The sequence below is a fragment of the Lepidochelys kempii genome, chromosome 4 (assembly GCF_965140265.1).
Source record: "Lepidochelys kempii isolate rLepKem1 chromosome 4, rLepKem1.hap2, whole genome shotgun sequence".
Classification (NCBI taxonomy): Eukaryota; Metazoa; Chordata; order Testudines; family Cheloniidae; genus Lepidochelys; species Lepidochelys kempii.
The window spans coordinates 12,253,874-12,274,834 of NC_133259.1; the positions used below are offsets into that span (position 1 = coordinate 12,253,874).

At 42.2% G+C, this 20,961-nt stretch overlaps 1 protein-coding gene across 7 annotated transcripts in view; it reads right to left on the bottom strand.

Annotated features, from left to right (window-relative positions):
* The window catches only part of SLC4A4 (solute carrier family 4 member 4), a 261,671-nt gene that overhangs the window by 89,805 nt on the left and 150,905 nt on the right, over positions 1-20,961 (bottom strand). For all 7 annotated transcript variants that reach the window (XM_073340388.1, XM_073340382.1, XM_073340384.1 and 4 more), the window contains one exon: positions 2,415-2,572. In XM_073340388.1, the coding sequence (XP_073196489.1) occupies positions 2,415-2,572 (158 nt within the window). The remainder of the gene's footprint in view (positions 1-2,414; positions 2,573-20,961) is intronic.

The following is a 20,961-nucleotide window of genomic DNA, read 5'->3' on the forward strand; positions in this document are numbered from 1 at the left end:
GCTTGAGGAAGTCTAAGTTTGAGCACGTACATTTGAAAGTTTTGGCTGCGGTCTTTATCAGATAACATAAAAGGGAAACCAAAAAAAAAAAGAAAAAGGTCCCACCTATTGCACCTTTTAGGATCTGAGAGTTCTGAAGTGCACTTTACGGCAGGCATGCTCACTGCACAGGGAGGTTAAAACAAACGATTGAATGATGAGCTAGTCCATCACAGCCAGAGCGGGCTCTTCTGGGATTTCCTTTATTAGATTTCACAGGATGCAACCACTGCAAATGGCTCCTCATTCCTCACAGAAGCAAGTTAATGAGCCTCCCTACTCTGATTACAACTACTATTTGGCTTGGAGGACAGCAAATGGATATTATTATTTCCTGGAAAAAATGTTAACATGGAAGGATGTATTGTTTTCAATAATGCTCTGGAATAATTTCGTGAGGTTATTAAGCTTTTCTACCTCCAACTTCTCGGCTCTCACTATCAGAACAAAGGATGTCTAATTTTACCTCTACTGAGAAACAATCAGACATGTATTTAAAAAAAAATAAAAGCAGGATCAGGCTAGTGACTGAAGTACTGAAATGTACAGCACCCAGTAATGCTGAGACAGCAAAAACAGTTATTGCTAAAAATAATCCACCCTATTTTTCCCAATGTATTCTGTAAAAAATACCCTATAATATAAACAAATTAAACATACTCAAACATTTCTTAGCATTTCCATTCTAATGCTCCAGTGAAATAGATTTCAGACATGCACACTGCACCATTGTTAATAAGCAATGTTACCTGAACATCAGACACAGGTAAATCTCTTTGAGCCCAGTTCATGACAATTACTGACAAGTTGCCACTTACCCATGATTATTTAACTTGAATATGGGCCATTTTGATTCTGTGTATTTCTGATGTTAGTAATATAAGTTTATAAACTTTAGACCTGTGGACTTTTGACAGATTTATCTTCCCATATCAGTTTTATCTTGTGTCTTAATAGTTTGTTATTCTTTGCTCATGTGAGTACTTTATGTCTCCTCTTATGACATTTCATATGATATATATATCCTCAGACTTTCTCAGCACTATGCAAATATTACTTGCATCATACAGTGGATGCACATTAAAAAATTTTAAATGTCCACGTAAAAACAGGTATTTGCACACTAATGCTTTAAAAGTTATCAGGACATTTCAAACTCAGTATTTACAGTTAATGTAACCTAAATCTGAAAACTGATATTAAAACACTTGTATGTTGTCAGGTGCTAATATGTAATGGTATTAAGTGGTAATTGTGTATTCTCAGTAATGTATATTAATGAAGCACCTCTGCTAGTGAGGTGGAATTGAAAAAGAACGTTATGATTTAACTGCAATTCAATCTGTATGCAGATAACTCTTTTGATTATAACTTTATTATGCTTCACTGGTGCTTTAAGTACATTTTACTATATACTTTTAATACTAATTACTTTCTGGTTTCTGTCTGGAATACACAAAAAATGCAGCACATGTATCTAAGTTTCTACACTTTTTGAAAGTGACATTGCCGTATGTTGCATAGAGAAATAGTATGTAACTGCATAATTAAAGACTGTATTGTTATGCGTATGAATAGACCCTTAACTGTCATATATTTCATTTTGAGAGTTAATGGCCCTGATCCTGCCAATGTTTATGCATATGCTTTATTTTAAACGTATGAGCAATCTCATCCACATATTTGAAGTTAAGTATGTTCACATTTACAGGATCAGGGCTTACATTTTCTAACACAAAAAGGGACATGGTTACTTTAAAAAAAAAATCACACTTCTGCCTGAAAAATCTGCACTCCTTCTAATAACAAAGAACACCTACAATGACTATTATTGAAATATTTTGTCCAATTTATTCACTTTTCATATAGGACACCACTTTTTTTTTTTTAATGCCAGGATTTCACCCTTTGCATCTTATCAGTTTCACTGTCCCCCTTTTATTTGTAGGGTTCTTTGAGATAACAACAAGGGAGAGAAAAGCATTTTTAAGAGGAAGAAAATGTACTTATAAAACCAGAAAAAAGTACCAGGGAATTCAAGGATGAGCGTAGTACTTTCTTTCTTTCCCCCCACCAGATTTCAAGTTAATAGTATCCCTTTAGTGTTACATTAGTATGTGCTTATGTATATTCATAGATTAAAGATTATTTTTATAGATTAGATATTTCAATAAATCCAAGATCCCAATTTGATTAAGCAGCAGAAGGGGTGATCCGTTAGCATAGTTCTGACAGTCTTGGTAAAAATATATAAATCCACTGCAAGTTACATTATGGAAAGCAATGGAGAAGGTTCCCTTTTGGGATGGTGTCATTATTTTAAAGGTGAAAACACTTTTCTGATTTATGTTGCATGCTGGGGGAGGCTCTCTTACCGGGTAGGAACGGGGACTTCAGTCAAAGCACCCAGCATAACTGCCTGCTGCAGCCGGACGAAGGCAATGAAAGGGTTTTCCAAGAAGTCTACCTCACCAACCAACACATTGGAGGCCTCAGCATCCCGGGGCAATTTCTTCATAAATTTATTCTTCAGCTGCGGCAGAGAGGGAAAGGGAAAAAAATGGGTTCTCTCATTAGGCAGATTAATATGACTACATAATCAAACTAATCCAATTTTAGCCCCTCTCCTGTTACACTTCCATGATCTTAGAACATCCACCTGAACATATCACCAACACTTCTTTGCAGCCAATATCTAGTATAGCCATGTTATTTTATCTACTGAGTATAGACACGCACACAGTGTTTTTTGTATGACCCACCCCCATCCACTCACAACTGTCAAGCAGAGGTAAGACAGGGAAAAAACACCCACAGTGGTAGTATGTTTCCCCCCACAAGCTAAAAGAAGTCAGATAGTTCTCCCCACTAAAACAGTTAGCAATGCTACCCTTAGGGTGGAGAGCCAAGATGCTTCTGGATGAATGGGGACAGGTCATGCCTCTTCGGGCTATAGTTTCTCTGAACTTCTAGTTTCAGGAAGACAGCACTGCATCAGGTCACCTTGAAGTTTTCATTGCAACCGTAAAGGTTAGAAACTTTTAACAAATGAAACCCTACATTCTGCAGGATCTGATGGCACCAACAGGGAATATGGCCCACTTCTACCTCTTTGTAGAACCAGTCAGTATTTGCATAGTATATATCCTTCTGTCCTTGGCACAGTGGGAAAGCGTTAATGGAAGGATGGAGCACTCTATTAGCCTACCTTGGACTTTTAGGAGCAGAGCTGTGATGCTGATAACCCAGATTTCCCCAATCCCAACTTTCCAGGCCATCCCATTCACTGACCCACTGGGAGCTGTGGCAGCTACTGCAGGAGTTTTCTGTAACTGCTCTGCTGGCCCCAGCTCCTAGGGTGGAGTGCTGAAGCAAGCAGGAGGCTAGCTGGCAATTGCCCTCCACTCTCCACAATGCCCTCTGCAGTCTCAGTGCAGGGCAAAGAATAGCAAAGAGGCAGCCAGGACGGGAGCAGTTGTTAGAAGCAGCCAGTGCAACACAGCTGCAGCATCCACCCATACTCTTATCCTATGGGGGGTGGGAAAGAGATGTGGCCTATTTCCCCCATGACTTTAAGGGACCAAGGAGAACAAAGGCACATTCAACTCTGGGGAAGGAAGGGGTGAAGGGACCAGAGACATCATTAACTCTGGGGAAGGAGCAGAGGTAAAAATTGGGGGAGAAAGCAATGAGTGAGAATTTCAGAGAGGAGAGAAGCAGGACGACTGGGGTGGGGGAAGGCAGAGCAGGAGAAAGATTCATGTGTTCCCATGGAATGCAGAGGAGGAAAAGTCCCTTTCTATTGCTGAAGGAATGAGAAAAGGGGAGATGTCTCATGCAGCTGTTCAAACACCTGCCAGTCTCCCCCAGACACACCAGAAAGGGGGAGCAAGCCCCTTGATCTTCCTCTAATGAAGACCCAGTTTACCAGTTCTCGAGTACGGGCTGGCTAGTGACGCTGGAGGATCAAAGGTCTCCTGCGCGTGTTGCCTCCTTAGTTTTGGATAAACATCCAAACTTCTAGATCTTAATCCATATCCCAAACCTTTGGAGGATCTGCAAACAGTCCTATTAAATCACATTCTAGTAGTGACTCCTCGCTCTTCTACAGCAAGTCTCAGCAGTAGATCTTAAAAGGGCTTTACAAAGGAAGTCAGTATCAGTATCCCCATTTTACGCCCCAGAAAGCACACAAAGCCCTCTGAGAAGCCGAGGTGAGGCTGCTCGAGATGGCAGGATTGGCAGAGACATTCACAATATTCCCATCTCTCCCACAACTGTTGTACTATCCTGTTGCAGTCCCTTTAATGCAAAACTCTTGCAGCTCTGCGACTGGGAACGAACGAACGAACAAACCAACCAACCAACCACACACACACTCATTTATTTACTCACCCACCCACTCTCCAGTGGAGCTGCAGGAGTTTTATAGTTTTATAAATATATAATTTGGAAAACAGTCTAGAAATTATCATATGCTGAGTAGTTTTCCTGAGGGTTCTTCCATTGATGTGCTGCAGGAGTTATTTCCTTTCTTCTGTGTAATTACAAACTTTTTTTTTTTTTTAAAAGGCACATAGTGATGCCTACAGTTAGGGCTGCCTAATCATCTCCCCGATGGAATTTTCTTCAGTTGTTTTTAAAACTTTCTCAACCATTTGCCTTTTGAGCTGAGATTTGCTATGGTTGGTCTCAGCCCAAGCGAGACCATTTTCCCACCCAGAGAAGCGCAGGTTGAGCAAAAGCTACTCTTCATAATTGGCAGGGATGTATCTGCGTGAGATCGCCAGCATGCCCTTTGGAAGCCCAGTGAAAATCTGTTTGCATTTGGGTGAATAAAAGGCTTCTGGAAACGTACACTTTTTCCCCACCCCGCTTTCACATGTTAACGGATTCACTCACTAACAATCTCCCAGCATTCTGTTGGCATAACACCTGCCAGAGTGAGTCCAACAAGCAGAATTTCTCATTTAATGTGCAGGTGAGTATGAAATATTATCTGTGAGGGTCTGAGCAGAATTACAGATGATATGCAAAGGTGTGTATGTCAAGGCGAGGATGGAAATTTAGGGGACAAGACCAGCTAATCCATTAAATTTAGGGGACAAGAACAGCCATGCATACCCTCAATGAATTCATGTACGTTACAAAACAAAAACTCAGCTTGTATTTAAGTGTCTATGTGATATTTTTAAAAAATCGAACTGTACATAACTATTGTATTTAAAAGGCAGCAGATGTTAGGCAAGGACTGTTGTTCTTCCCCCATCCTTACCCTAATAATAGACACATTTCCCTTATTCCTGCCACATTATTTAAACATGAAAATAAACACAGCCCAACCCGAACAGATGTAATTGCAGGTAGTACTTTAGCTATGCAACTGAAGTATCCTCTGATGCTTCCATAACCAAGCAGACATCCATTATTTCTTAATCAAGCCATCACAGTTAAAGTTTTATCCCACCAGAACAACTGCCAACTTGATGGATTCCATTCCCCTCTTCCTCTGGCTCAGAATACCTTCCTCTCGGAACCAAACTTTGCATGGGAGTTTCAAGCTAAATAAATACACTGTTAATGTGGAATATGTACTTAGAGAAACCATAAACACCACTCTGCCAAATCCTCAACTGTTGTGAGTCAGTGGCGCTCCACTGACTTCAGTGGAGAAATTCATTTTAATGGAGCTATGACAATTTACACCAGTTGAGGATCTGGCCTCATTGCCTCCCAAAAGCCCCAGAGTACATGCAAACAGCATGTTTTAATATTTATAAGCAGGAAAACATTAAATGCATGGGAAAAACATGAGGCTTATGCTAATTCCCCTAACCAAATCTCTGCTCGTTTTAAATTTAGGCTGCTAAATAATTCCCTGCTTGTTAAAGCAATGCTGGAAGAATCAACACATACACAGGAGTCAGGACATGCTCTGCTGAGGTCGTCAAGGAATCCTCTCACTGAGTTCTAGCCAGGGTTGGATTTCCAATTAGGTACAGTAGGCATGTGCCTAGGGGCTCCTAAAAGTCAAAAGTGGATTAAAAGTTTAATTTTTTAAGGAAAACATGAAGGTCAGCTGTAGGCAGGGGTTCCTGAAGATGCTGTGCTGAGGGGCGCGTAAGGTGTAACTCTGGCCCTGGTTCTAGCTAGTCTGTAAATTCCAGAAGGCTTTACACCGCCAGGAAGGGCTAGGGAGAGAGGTAGTGAGCAGGGTCCACTGGTGCATGGAAGCACAGCATTTCCTGCAGGCTGGCCCTGAGGAGAATCCAGCAGGGACAGACCCGCTGCTGGGGGGAGGAGCAGGCTTGGAAACTTAGTGCCTCCGATCAAGCAGCACGAAGGAATACCTGCTTCCCAGGTCTCTTTCTCCAGGCAACATGCTTCCTTCTCCTTAGCACACAGGACATCAAACCCTATCTCTCTCACAGTGATTCCATTCTCCCCAAGGAGGAGTTGTGAGGAAATCATAGCGGCTCAGGAATCAGGACCTGCGACTTGCTCCCTGTGGGGCTGTGCAACAGGGATTTAGCAAAGCCACCTTTCACAACGCGGATTTGAAACTAGTTTGTGCACTAATTTCTGGGGAGTATCAAGTTGGAGGTTATAGGCACAGCAAACATTGAAAGGTTTGTTAGTATTTGTAACCAATGTTTTCTCAACTTCTGGGGTAAGACACATTGCCGTGCCTCACTTTACAGTGATGTAGCACATCAGCAATGGAGGAATCAGGAATGGTCTAGTTATTACATAGTCCTGCCTTGAGTGCAGGGACTGGACTCGATGACCTACTGAGGTCCCTTCCAGTCCTACACTTCTGTGATTCTGACTCTAATGTTGCCAACTGTACCTGGTGTGTGGATGAAAGTATTAAGATGTATATCTTTCCATCAATATCAAGTGTGCAGAAAGACCATCTATGGTGAGACACAACATGCTCACAGACATTCTCCCAGCAGATGTTTGCTCTCTAGGGATGGGGGTGCCTTTTTAAATGATACTGAAGGCATGAACAGCAAACAGGATCAAAATAAATGGACCACTACTCTCTGAAACACAACCATGCACTTGGCACATACAACTCCCTAAGTCACTGTGTAATCATATTGCTGTAATCTTCATCCTTCCTTGTTCCATGTCTCCCTTTTCTTTGTCACCCTCACTTGTGGTGTCAGGGCTAAAATTTAGGCTATTCAAAAAACAAAGCAAATTAAACTTTTCTAATAAAGTCAGTTAAACTGAGAGCAATGTAGCTACCTACTCTACTACGTCATTTATAAAACCCAGGCACTTTAATAGCAAGAGAATGAATTGTTAAGGACACCATCAATCTTGTACTATCCACATAACAAACAGAGGTGTTATTCCCATCACGTAGGAATATGCATAATCACAATACAAGGAGCCTGATTCTCCACTGCCCAGCCCCTTGTATAGTCATGTACCACAGTGTAAAGTGGGTATAAAATGCTACGAAGTAAGACTTTATACCCATTTTGCACTCACTTTACCCAGGGGTACATGACCGTGCCAAGTGCTGGGCAGTGCAGAATCAATCCCAAGAACCTGAACTCTGACCCATGTAGGGGCCAGGTGGTGATTATGCTGTGCATTACTCAGACAATGTCCTTTATATTGAAGGGATCTCACACCCGAATACAAGATACTAAGGGACAACAAACAGTGACTCTCAAGTTATACCAGGGACTTGGAAGCGGTGAGAGAGGAAGAACCTGAAGCAATCACATATGGCACATGCCTCCTGGCTATATTCTGACTCAATGTAGTTTTCTAGTGAAGACAAGCCCTAACGTTTAGCCTATAGAGCTAACCCTGCTCCAGGGTCAGATTGTGCCCATGCGTACGTGTGTACACATATTAGAGAGAGAAAGAATATTTACACATTCTTCATATTTTCTCCTATTTCCAATGCCAAATAAAATTGGTTTCATTTACAATAATGGTCACTGCTGACTGTTACATAAGGGGATAATCTATTTGGGGCAGCCCCAGCGGTGGAAACCCTGTTTTCTGATCTGATCAGATCAGAAACAGGGAGAAAAATTCTGGTCTTTGCATTCCATCTAAGGTTGGGTAACCACAAGGCCTGTCCTCAAAGGTCCTTTTAAGAATACTGGCTGCGGTCAGCATAAGCACAGATAAAGCCTAAAAGACAGGAGCAGTGCTAGATGAGGTGACATAGGGTTAAGACACCAGTAAGGAAAGAAGTGTTGAGATTTCAGTCACAATCTTAGCAGTGACTCTAGAAACTCAACAAAGTGGCAAAAACACACAAAAGCCTAATGGGGTTTAGACGTTTTATTTATATGTTTCCAGTAATTGTTCTTTAAACAAGACAGGACTGTACCTAAGGTCTTATACTATGCTCATCACCGTTGTATCTGAGTGCCAGAGGGACTTTACTAACCAGCTTCTCCCTGATCAGCCAACTGCCAGAGTTATTCTCATTTATGTGTCTTCCCTGAAAGTACAGCTATAGCTTCAGACTAAAAATAGTTCCTTAGAGCCTGAAGGTTATTCTTCTAATCTCTCCACCTACATCCCATAATTGCACCACTCACGATGTGAGAATACCCACTGGGCAATAAAACAGGCATTGTCTAGGCAACAAAATGTAAGTTTGTAGGCTAAATAACGTAGACAACATAATCAATTACTTTTGACTTCTTAGGTGGGAAAACACTGCAGTAGAAGTCTAATTAAAGAAAAGCATCTCTTGGCTGCTTTCCTGTATCTTCCTGGCAGTAGAAATCTACGAGGACAGGCTTTGGTTTAGCACTGGACTGCACACACTTCTGCTGCATTTATTAAATTAGCCCAAGAGGGACTCTTGCATGGCAGGCCTGTACCCGAGCCACTAGTCCTGCGCATCACACTTCCCCAGTGACAGCAGCAGGAAATCTCCTGGAGCAGCACGTCCATTTTCACGTGACTGCTGCCGCCATGGTTCCACTGGCGGCTGTGCCCGTTTTTGGCAGGGGCAAGGCAAATAAAAAAACAATGGGGGTGTGGGAAAGCAGTGGGAAGTGCAGAGATCAGCACAAGCTGGCAGTGTGGCCTACTATGCAGCCTCCCAAATCAGTCGGACACCAAGCCGTTCTGACACGTTTTTCCAAAATGCTCAGTCTTAAGTCTAATTTTGATTTTTACCATCAACTTCAGTGACAGTTGAGATAGACCAATGCTGAGTCCTTTTGACAATCTAGCCCTTTATATTTACTGCTGCTCCTGGCAGTTTTGAGGTTACTATGAAATAATAACAGGACTTTTTTTTAAAAAAATTATTAAAGAAAGAGGGAGATTTTAGGCACTGCATGGTAGTTCACGGAATTCATAGGCAAAAGAAACCTAGAAGTATACCTGTCCCAGTAAGTCTGGGGAAGCTTTGGCAGACTAGTTAGGGAACAGAGGCAAGGGAGGAGATCCTGCTTGAAAAACAAGCAATCGATAACATGAAACCATGATATGAATCTCTAATTAGCACTATGTCGTCCTTTTGGAGAGCTGCTCCAGAAAGTAGAGAGATTGAAAAAAAAGCTGATTTAAACATTCTGCTCAGCAGTAAGAACCTGAGGGTGAAATCCCAGTCCCGCTGACTTCAAGATTTCACTCTCAGGGTATGTCTACACTGCAGTTAAACTCCCGCGACTGGCCTGTGTCAGATAATTTGGGCTAACAGGGTTCAGCTGTAAAACTGTAGGGTAAATATTCAGGCTCATGCTGGAGCCCAGGCTCTGGGATCCTCACCCTTCACAGGTTTCAGAGTAACAGCTGTGTTAGTCTGTATTCGCAAAAAGAAAAGGAGTACTTGTGGCACCTTAGAGACTAACCAATTTATTTGAGCATGAGCTTTCGTGAGTCTAAGGTGCCACAAGTACTTTTCTTTTCACGCTTCACAATGTTCCAGAGCTCAGGCTCCAGACAGTCTGAATGTGCACACTGCAATTTTACAGCCCCGCAGCCCAACCCTCTTGAGTCCTGGTCAGCTGATCTGGGCCAGCCCCAGGTGTTTAACGGCAGTGTAGACATTCCCTTGGCTAGACTCTGAGGGTAAGAATCAATGATTCCATCAGGGGATGGCTGGAAAATGGAATTGTTTGTTTGTCCAGGGCACTGGGACTGAAAATAAGAGATTGGCTAGGACTGTGTTTCAGCAAAACAGCCCACATTAAACTTTGCTAAACAGGTTACGCCAGTGGTTCTCAACCAGGGTTATGCAGAGGTCTTCCAGGAGGTACATAAACTCAACTCGGTATTTGCCTTGTTTGACAACAGGCTACATAAAAAGCACTAGCAAAGTCGGAACAAGCTAAAATTTCACACAAACAAAACGAGAAAGTCAGCAATGTTTCAGTAATAGTGTGCTGAGATACTTTTGTATTTTTACGTCTGATATTGGAAGCAAGTAGTTTTAAATGAGGTGAAACTTGGTGGTACGCAAGACAAATCAGACTCCTGAAAGGGGTACAGTAGTTTGGAAAGATTGAGAGCCACTAGGTTAAACATGTGATGATTTAGTTGTTGGTCCTGCTTTGAGCAGGGGGTTGGACTAGATGACCTCCTGAGGCCTCTTCCAACCCTAACCGTCTATGTGGCTAAGTGTTTTGCTGAATAGAGAAACTGAAACGCATGTGTACATGCTTTGACAAGTCAGAGCCTCGGGGAGGAAGCTCAAGGCCTGATGTTTGGGAGGGTTTGTCATTTTGGTGGATCAGGCCCATTTATCCTTAACCTACTCTTTTAAAATGAAAGCACCATAGCTAAGCATTGCAGCAGCGTGCAAAGCTTTTCTTAATTCATTTGCAGCAAGTTCAATGATGGGACGACTGCAAATCGGTGCTTACGATCCATTTTGAACCTCTCCCCCAAGCAGCTTCTAAAAAGATCCAAGTCCTCAGCAGAAACAGCCTAAAAAAATTAAATCATCACAATCGTAACAACTCCTGCTACTTTTTCTATGCGCTGCTAAATTGAACACGTTCTTCTGATCTGACCATTGAGGTCATTAGACATCGAACATTTTAACACTGAACTTCTAAAGGGGCACAGTCAACTAGAAAAATCACACCTCCACTGGACATATTTTTAACCAACTGTTTTTACAAGCCTCCCCTCCGATTACAGGAAGTGAAAGAGATTAATGAACAAACATTATTTCTATTAGGTCAGTTTGTTTACAATGTGCATCTGATAGCACGACGTGTCTCGTCGGCTTGACTGTTTTGGTGATGACCAGCTATACTTTCTACCTCTCGTACTAGCACAAGGCTATCATGGTCATGCACTACACTGAGCGAAACTCACATGCACACTCCTCCTCAGAGTCTGAATGTGGTTGCCAGCAACACAACAGCAGAGACGCTGCCTTCCAGGGAGGCAGGATAACCTTCTTGTGGTTAAATCACTGGCCTAGAAATTAGAAGACCTGGATTCAATTCCCTATTCCACTACACATTTCCTGTGTGACCTTGGGCACATTACTTAATTTTTATGTGCTTCAGATCCCCCTCAGTAAAATACAAATAGCATCACTGCCTCTCTCCTACCTTTTGGCGGTCTTTTCTATTTACACGGTAAGTCCTGGGGAGGAAATGTACAGTGCCTAGCACATGGGGTCCCAAACTCAATTCCCACATCTCCCACTCTGGCACTAATACAGACAATAAATAGCCACCACCACAGTGAGGTTTCCAAGTTTTGGGTCAGCACAGTAAGTGTATTTCCCAGAGCCCTGCATGGAGCCATGAAGCAAGTGGAGTCAGTCAACAGTTTCCTTCACTCTCAGTGAGGGGACCTAATTCTTCCCATCCCAGCCACATGCACCAGGGACAGTGGGCCAGATGAGCACTTAGCTTCCCAGCTCCTGCGTGGTGCTATGGAGCACTGGGCTCCTAGGGGGGGAAGGGGCAGCAAGATGGTAGGTCTTCATTCCCTGGCATTTGTCTGCAGGTCCTGGGAGGGTACTGGGAAACTGAGGCCTTACCTCAGTGCTGCTGCTACTGACAGCGCCAGCTGGCAGAAGCGTGTGCAGGGGGAAGCTATGGCAGTTGGACGCAGGGCGGCCCCAAGCACATTTGGAGATTCTGGTCTCACATCTGCCTTCCCATCCTGTACTGACAACTTAAGTGGTTTGAAATCTAGCATTGTCTGTCTGTCTAAAGTGCTAAAGGACCCGCTGCTGTAGTGGCTTGGGCCAGCCACCCGAGAACAGACCCGTTAGTCAGGCAGACTTGAAGTCAGGCGGCTAGTCTGTGCCACCACCTGTACTGCAGCATCCACGCTGCTATTTTTAGCACACTAGCTTGAGCAGAGCTAACGAGGGTCTGTCTGCCCAGGCCAGGAGGCATGCTTCCAGCTGCAGTGTAGACCTACCCTAAGTCAGTGTTTCTCAACAACCTGCCCGTGGACTGGCGCCAGTCCCCGGTATCGAAAAGGTTGTGAAACACGGCCGTAAGTGACTTAGAAGCACAAGACCCCTAAAATCCCCAAAAATCACTCATCACTTTTCAAAATCTTGGCCTACATTCTTTGGGGCAGGAACAGTCTCTTCCTAGGTGTTTGTGCAGCACCCTACACAAAGGGGTCCTGACTCTGACTGAGGCCTTTGGTGCTACTGCAAAAAACAAACCAAAAACACTGAACGCAGAAGAGGGGAAGGAACTGCCCGAGATACACTGCTCTTCTTCTGTGGCGCCCGGCACATATGGGCAGTATTTCACAGGCTAATCCAGAAGATGACTCTGGGAAAGCAGGAATTTCAATAAGTCAGTCACTAACTACGGCGTTTAAAAAACCTGTACAGCTGAACTAAAATTTTTCATGGAGAACCCCTCAAGCTGAATGGAGAAGCCCTTTAGCTAATCACGTTATTTTAATGACGTTTCAGCTGTTGAGAAGCAGCTTGTAAATAATACTTAGAATTAATCTTAAGAAGAGCCTGTTTGCATGTGTGTGTGTGTATATTAATATTTGATCACTTCTGGCCTAATGAGAAGCTGCCAAATAAAAACCTCTGTCACATGAGCTAAAGTCAAGGTAAACCACACCACCAGTTGCAGAACAACTGCCAGCAGCTCTCTCAGAACTTGAAGGCCTGCAAAAGCTTAAACTGCTTGTTCCTTTGAGACTGTGTGCTGCATTGATGCCAGATGGTGTCAACAGAATACCTACTATGCATGCATTTGCAAAGGATAACTTTATAGGAACTATGACTGATGCTTCTTGTTATTGCTACTTGACTTTGGCTACCAGGCAAATAGCGAGAGCAACACTTACTGATGATCTGAGAACAGCTGAGGGTATGAATGCTATATCAGCAGGGCACAAGTAGCATTCTCACAAAAATATGCACACACATTGTACCTGTACTTGCACACATTTCACTCCCTGTATTTCTGTGCCAATGGGTTTTTTTTGCAGTTACACCCTGCTTTGAAAATCTGGCCCCAAACAGAAGCATGAAAGAAAAAAATTTCTGTAAACCTAAGTCCCTGTCACTTGTTTGATCTGACCTAAAAGGAAAGGATTGCACATGCTGTCCTATCCTTAACTGTATACACAGGCCAGCTCTCTGCATGAAAAACCATTACCCCAAGACCCAGCTGCTTTACTGAGGAGAGACAAAACACAATTATTCAAGACTGATACCATTACACAGGTACATGGAAACATTAATATGCTGGGCCAGATTTATAACAAAAGCATCAATAAAACAAGATCAGCGCTACATGCTGTTTGTAACTCATCAGCTGCAGTAAACTTCATGACATGCCTTCCTCCTGTCATCTTTGAAATGCAGGTTACAGCTCCCCATCCCATTGAGCTAAAATCTTTCAGTCACCATCACCACTGGGTTTAACCATCAAGAATGTTGCTTACTTGGGGGGAGTGGGGGAGGAAATTGTATAGTTAGAGTGAAGGAACAAAAGCCCAAGAATGTAACCTTGTGGAAGACATGCTCTAGAAAAGCAAAACTACCAAGGCCAGCTCATTACGCAGAGAGCAAAATTCTACCTTATAGAACACTTTACACTGACTATTTCTCAGAAACGTGTACTTTCTCCATCAAGGTCCTGCTGCTTCACTTTGGAGGAAGGGCAGTTAAGGGAAGGGCAGGTCATGTAAGCTTTACTTTGGGTCAGATCAGAACTCAGCTCACTGAGTAATGCCCAAAGTAATTTTTTTTTGTAAAAACCCAAGCACTGAAAGCTATTTATAGTGATCTTAGATGGACAGAAGCTCCACTTAAAGGACAACAAACAAACTGTACTCCAGCTTAAAGAAGGTTTCAGAGTAACAGCCGTGTTAGTCTGTATTCGCAAAAAGAAAAGGAGTACTTGTGGCACCTTAGAGACTAACCAATTTATTTGAGCATGAGCTTTTGTCGAAAAAAGGTTACTTCACTATGGGCCTGACCCAAGGCCCACTGAAGTCAGCAGTCTTTCCATTGACCTCAATCAACTTTGGTTTAGGGCCTCTAAGAGGACTCTGCTGTCTAGTGTTAGTGCTTAGTTCCTCACCAACACCATCACGCCAGTTCCTTGGACCCCATTCTGCTTTCACGCTGGTTTTACCATGGTGTAACTCCATTACTTACATGGAGTTGTTGGCAATTCACACACTGCGTGAGCAAAATCAGGCCCTTTATCTTTCTTGGCCTGACCCAACTCCCATTCAAGTCCGCTGAAAGACTCCTATTGACTTTAATGGGCAATGGCTTGGGATCTGCGAGAGGAAGATATTACTGGAGTTTCCACCCACACAGCTGATGAGATGTGGCCAACAGTTGTCTTGTCCAAGCCTCTATGCAGGAGAGGGCATCAATTAGATACCCTAATATTGACTCGAATTCGCACTGACCCCCTGTAAATGTCACAGCAGTTAAATCCCTGGCTCTCCTGGCAGATTAGCAGGGAATCTTTCTTTCCCTGCAAGTACTTGTAAGTGCTGTTTTAGCAAGGAGAGCAACATCAGCATGGTATGATCGCCGAACTCTAGACAAAACAGCTCCCCCAGCTAGAGGGAATTCTTTTGGAGCTGGTCTCTGAATTAAGCACCATTTACCTCTGGCACTTAGAAACACATCACCAATTTAAACAATTCAATACAATGGGATATTCTAATAGGGTGGCTTGCTCTTTAGGGCTGGGGGGCCTAGGGCTAGCCAACCCTGATTATGGAGGTGCCATAGCTGGGTTGAATCAGGCGGTTCCACTATAAAAACAGCATGAAGCTGCAGTGAAAGCGGGCTGCTTGGGGACAGCAGAGACAACTAAGAGTGAGCAGTCCACCCCCATGAGCAACTTAGTTATACAGACATAAGTTGGTGGTGTAGACCAAACTTTAGTAAAGGGCTCTGAAGAGGGGGAGGAATTGTTAGCAGGGTGCCACAGAGTGACCTCTGGCCACAAGATGTCTGACCCTGTTACAGATGTGGATAGTGTTTTGAAATCACCCCAGCACATGAAGTGCCATCAGTTCAATTAGTCATACAAGATTTTAACACAACACAAACTGTGAAATGATACAGTTACAATTTGATCAGAAGGAGGCCAAAACAAACATCCTGAAGATGTATTTCCCCATGAATCTCAATAATAGTAACATTCTAATCAGTTCTCTGTATGGCTAATGGAAGGCTAAATGTTTTGTGGGTGCAAGAAGAAAGGACCTGGCTTCCTTCCACTTCCAAAGTGAACAAATTATGCTATATTGAAACTCTCATTTCTGACAATGGTAGGAGGACAGTATCTATGGCTACTTAAAGGGATGCTGTCAAGTTAAAAAGACTCATTGCTGAAAGAAACATCCTTGCCTATGCTACCAACAACACCTTTCTGCGCATTTTAAAAATCTGATCTACTTTATGCCCTTTTTCCTTTTGGATTTCAGCTTGGGCAATCATAGCATAGTATATTTCACTTTTGTTTCTACTCAATTTCACTTTCAGATTCTTGCCCACTAGCACAAGCAACCAATATTTTGCAACACAAGTGTACTTGTTTAAAAAAAGTTCTCACTGGAATTTTAAAAAAATCATTCTGGAATTCCTTTAGTGCTACATGTTTTGCCTGACCATACTCAAAACCCGTTACACAGAAATGTTGGGGTTTTTATTTTTATTTTTTACTGCTGAATAGTGGGGAAAAAACTGAGCAAGTAAAAACTAGTCTGTTGGGCAATCTGTGTATTTATGCGTATAAACAAAATAAATGAAGTCTTGGCATTAACTAGCCTTCCTGGAAATGTCTGTTTCCCTTTTTTAAAAAGGCGTCAGCTAAATGTACAGGAAGAGAAAGTCATTTGCATTTGAGACCCATGGAGTAAAACTAGGTCATCCATGCTGACAGATCTAGAAATTAGGAATCCCTGCTGGTGATTTGGAAGATTAGTCCATTCCGTTTAAACAGTAAAAATCAGCCAAGCACCCTCACAAAAATCAATCAATGGACTGAGTTCCAAACAGCAGGAAGTCCTCAGCCCATCCCTCCCAGGAAGAGAATGAGTGCTTCTCTGATCCAGCCAATTTCTTTTTAACTTTAGAATTAGCTTTGGCAGAGGCTTCTGTTGATATGGAAACACTGATTTGGGTAAGCACTGCACACATCACACCAAATAAGAAGGGTTTTGTGCATCTCTTTGACTAAGCACTCCAGCTGACCACACTCATTCAAAGCCTTTTTCCATCCTGAACACAAGTCTTGTCAGCTCGAGAACACACTAGTTCACTCTATTATCTATATATCAATACATATTCCATTATGTATACGTTACTGCACATACTCAACAATACGTTACTGTTAACATACCCAACAGACCTCCAATAAGATATCTGTCCATCTTTTCTTCTATTTCAAATATAAGCCACCAGAAAAAAGCCTTTAGGGGTTGCCAAGCTCATTTTAACAAAGCATGAAGGACCAACAGATTTTGCACAGTACTGGGAATGCCAGCACTATTATGTAGTAAAGAGCATCAGATTCCCAGGTTCCTGTGGAGTATTCACTATTTCTTCAAACAGAGGTAGCATTATGAGATTCAAGAGACTGACAAAGGACAGATTCGAATTCACATGAAACATACAAGACATTGAGTTCGACTTCTGTTTGCAGACAAAGATCTGTCCTGTGAGCCAAACTGCCACTGAAAAAAAAAATCCCCAGGATAGACAAAACTATTAAATATAGGCAGTTGACGTATGACCCAACTCCATATCATGTCACTAACAATGTGAGTAAGCTTGTGCCCCTCAAATTCTGTGGGAGTCAGCTGCACAAAGGGGAGGAAGGATCTGTTTATGAATGAGGCCTGAGACAGGGATTTAAGGGATCAGAGCTCTATACACTAACCACCTGTATGACCTTAGGCAAGCCTCAACTACTGTGCATCAGTTTCCTAACAGGGGGGGTGGGAGACAATTAATTATAGGCATATTGCACTTTCCCCCTTCCAGCTAAGGATTGCCAAAGTTAGATTTTAAGGGACATTGCCAGATGAAGACAGAGCCTAGATTTGGATCTTGTAAAAATAAGCTTTCATGTAAGTCCTATAACATTTCCTTGAATTAATCATACATTAGCGCATTTGTAAACGTTCTCCTGCATGTTGGCAACTCAAATATTGCAAGAACATGCCAGTGCATGAGAGCCTACAACAAAACAGAACAAAGTCGAGTAACTACAATGGTGAAAACGACTAGTCTCTTTTCACTGAAAATCAGAGCTAGAGGGGAAGAGAATCTCAGTGAAATTCAGAGACATCACGCTGGGAAGAGTAATAAACACCAGTGAGGACAGAAAGAGGACACAAATTATCTATCGCAATTAAAACCAAAGGCAGAAAACAACAAGATGAGACTCAATGTTTGGCAGAGGCACTTTTCATTTGGCATAGGCATCCATTTTATTACTGTATAAATTCAAACATACAAGAACACGAGCGAATAACTCTGAAGACATATCGTCTGTAACTGGTATACACTCAGTGGGAAGGATAAAGCTGGACAGAAGTAATGCAGAGAAAACCCTCATGTGGTGGTGTTAAACAGAAAATCTGAATGAAGTTTGCAATGCCCATAAGCAGTAAAACTAGGTCACTCCAGTTTTGGGCTGCATACACAGAAGCATTAAAACATCCCAGAGAAGGGATCTAATAGCCCTCTCTTTACAACTCTGCTGCAACAGCACCTGGAATATTGTATTTATTTCTGGGCATCTCGTTACCAGAAGGATGTTGACAAGCTGGTGTCATCCATAGAAGACCAATAAAAAAATGATCAAGTGGTTAAGGGGGATAAACGTATAAGGAAAGTTTTTAAAAGTGCTAAATATACAGTATGTATAACTTGATTCACAGATGACTAGCAGCCCAATCTTCTCCCATTTAAATAAATGGGAAAACACCTATTGCTTTCAATGGAAACAGGACTATGCCATAAGAAAGCATAGGACAATTTAAAGGGGTTGAACACCAAGGAGGAAGAGGAATTATTTAGGGTGATGTGTGGGGAATAAAACTAGCAAAAATGGGGTAAAGTTTGGGTAGTTAGAAGGTTTTTCCTAACATTCACTGAAATCTCTTAGCATGTGGAGTACCCTCTCATCTGAAGTGGTGGAAGCTCCATCCCTTGGGACATTGCAAACTAGGCTGGGCAAAACACTAGAATATTTGCTGTGAAGAACAATCATGCATTGTTGGGCAGGGAAATGCACTGGATGGACTAAAGTTTTTTCCTTCTATGGTTGGCTAAATGCTGAGAAGTTTTTTCAGGTTATATCAGCTTTTGCAATCCATGCATTATTTGTAATATATTTTAAAAATTATCCTTACATATATTATTAGCAGGCGTTCCCCCTTAACTACACCATGAACATGAAAGTATTTCCATGTCGTCCTTCTACTTCACTAGGTTATGGTCTGTTCACTGTGAGGAGAAGGATTCCAGGGTACCCAAGAGTTCTCTTCTATGTAAGCAGTTAATGGTAACCATACACTCCAAGGCTTGTCAGATTCTTCATCATGAGCACTTCCCAAACAGGTGGAGCACAGGAAGGAAGCAAAAACAATCTGATGCAGCAATAATAATCTCAGTAATGGTTTTCCTTTCCAAAAGGATTCACCTGTATTTTCTAGAACAAACCCTGCAAGGATCTATCCAAGTTAATCTGCGAGGCTGGTATTTTTTGACAGCGCTCAAAATGTTAATTATGTCCCTTACACTGGTGTAATTGCGATATGGTGTTAACAAAGACAAGAAATATTCTCTCTTTCTTCATATCATCTGAAGAATCCCCCATCACTATGCTCTGCTCTTGGGACACATAGAACATCAGTTCGGACTTTTATTTATAAATTGGAAAACAGAAAGCAAAACAACATTTGTCCAAAAGCACCAGGACCTTTCCTTGTTGGGCTAACTGTAAATAATTGCTATGTTGCCCACAGCTGGTGTCTTCTGAAATAAGATAAATGAAGGCAACTGATTTGTGGAAGCTCCTACATCAGGAGGGAAGCAATGGGTGTTCTGTCAACACCAGAACGTGCTAAAAATGGAACACGCCTCCCCATTAATTATTTTTTATAGATTTGCCAGGGGAAAAAGTAAAACCGATAAATCATGCTTAAAAATAGCATTTTGTGTGATTCATTTAAGTTCAGGTTAATAATCAGCACTAATAGGTTCTAGTGGAGAGGTGTGACTGACTCAGGACCATGCTTGCTTCTGAAAGAAGCTCATAATGCAGAATCAATTTGCAGTTACTTGTGCAATCTAAATTTAACAAGGTACAATAAGTCACTTTGTCACTGCCGGGAGGGGCACTCTAGCCCACTGGCAATGAACTCAGGCTTCAGTGCCCTAATAAGTGCTAGTTTAAGACTAAATCAAGACTGGATGTCTTTCTAAAAGAAATATGCTCTAGTTCAGCCAGAAGTTACGGGCTGGATGCAGAAAACAACGGATGACGTTCTATGGCCTGTGTTATGCAGGAGGTCAGACTAGATTATCACAATGGTGCATTCTGGCCTTAAAAATCTGTGAAAGCGAACAGCGCCCTGCCCCTGACAGGGGGAGATGTGGAGTAGTTATTTCCCTCTAGAAGGTTACAGACATTCCCACTCCTGTGACTCAGCTATAATAGGAAGAAAAGGAAAATGAGAGAGGGAGGCAATAAGGCCCCTTCTATACTGCAAACACAACTATGTGAGGCTCAGCATGCCGCAAATTAGACTGTTTCACAATTTTAGCCTGGTTATGATCATGGTGACTTTGACATTCCCGTTGTAAAAAGCGAGAAATGCCAAATAATGGGACACCTTTTACTCATTGCCAGATGCCAACATAACACCTTTCCACTGACAGGGACAGACTCTGCATGGTCACAAGGGACTTGCTTTGGCAGGTAAGCCACTACACAGTGTAGCCTAAAACCATAATCACAGCCTCAGCACCATCTGCAAATATACAGGTTTGAGATATGTACACAGTCTCTCTATAGGATGTCGTGTGTGTCTGTGGGGGAAACGTAAGATCTAAATTCAGGTTGTTCTTTGTGTGCATTTAAGATCCACAATTCAGATTTTCTGCGAACTCACCATTTTGGCAACAGACCTTACTTATTCTTGTTGTTACTGAGGCTTCAAAATAATCCATTTTCCATGAGTTACGTGCAGGAAAATGAGTGAAACGTATGATTTTAAACTTAAACTAGACACTCCTCTTTTCTCTATCTTAGAAACCCAGCACAGAGCTTTATCACTTCAGGCTTTCCACCTCATTTTATTATCAGCTGTATCTGCTTCTGATGACAATGTCATCCTATTCCAAGTACAAGAAAGAGACCTTGGATAAAGTATTATGCAAAGGAAATTTCTTAACCCCGCCACTATTTATGGAGCAACCTG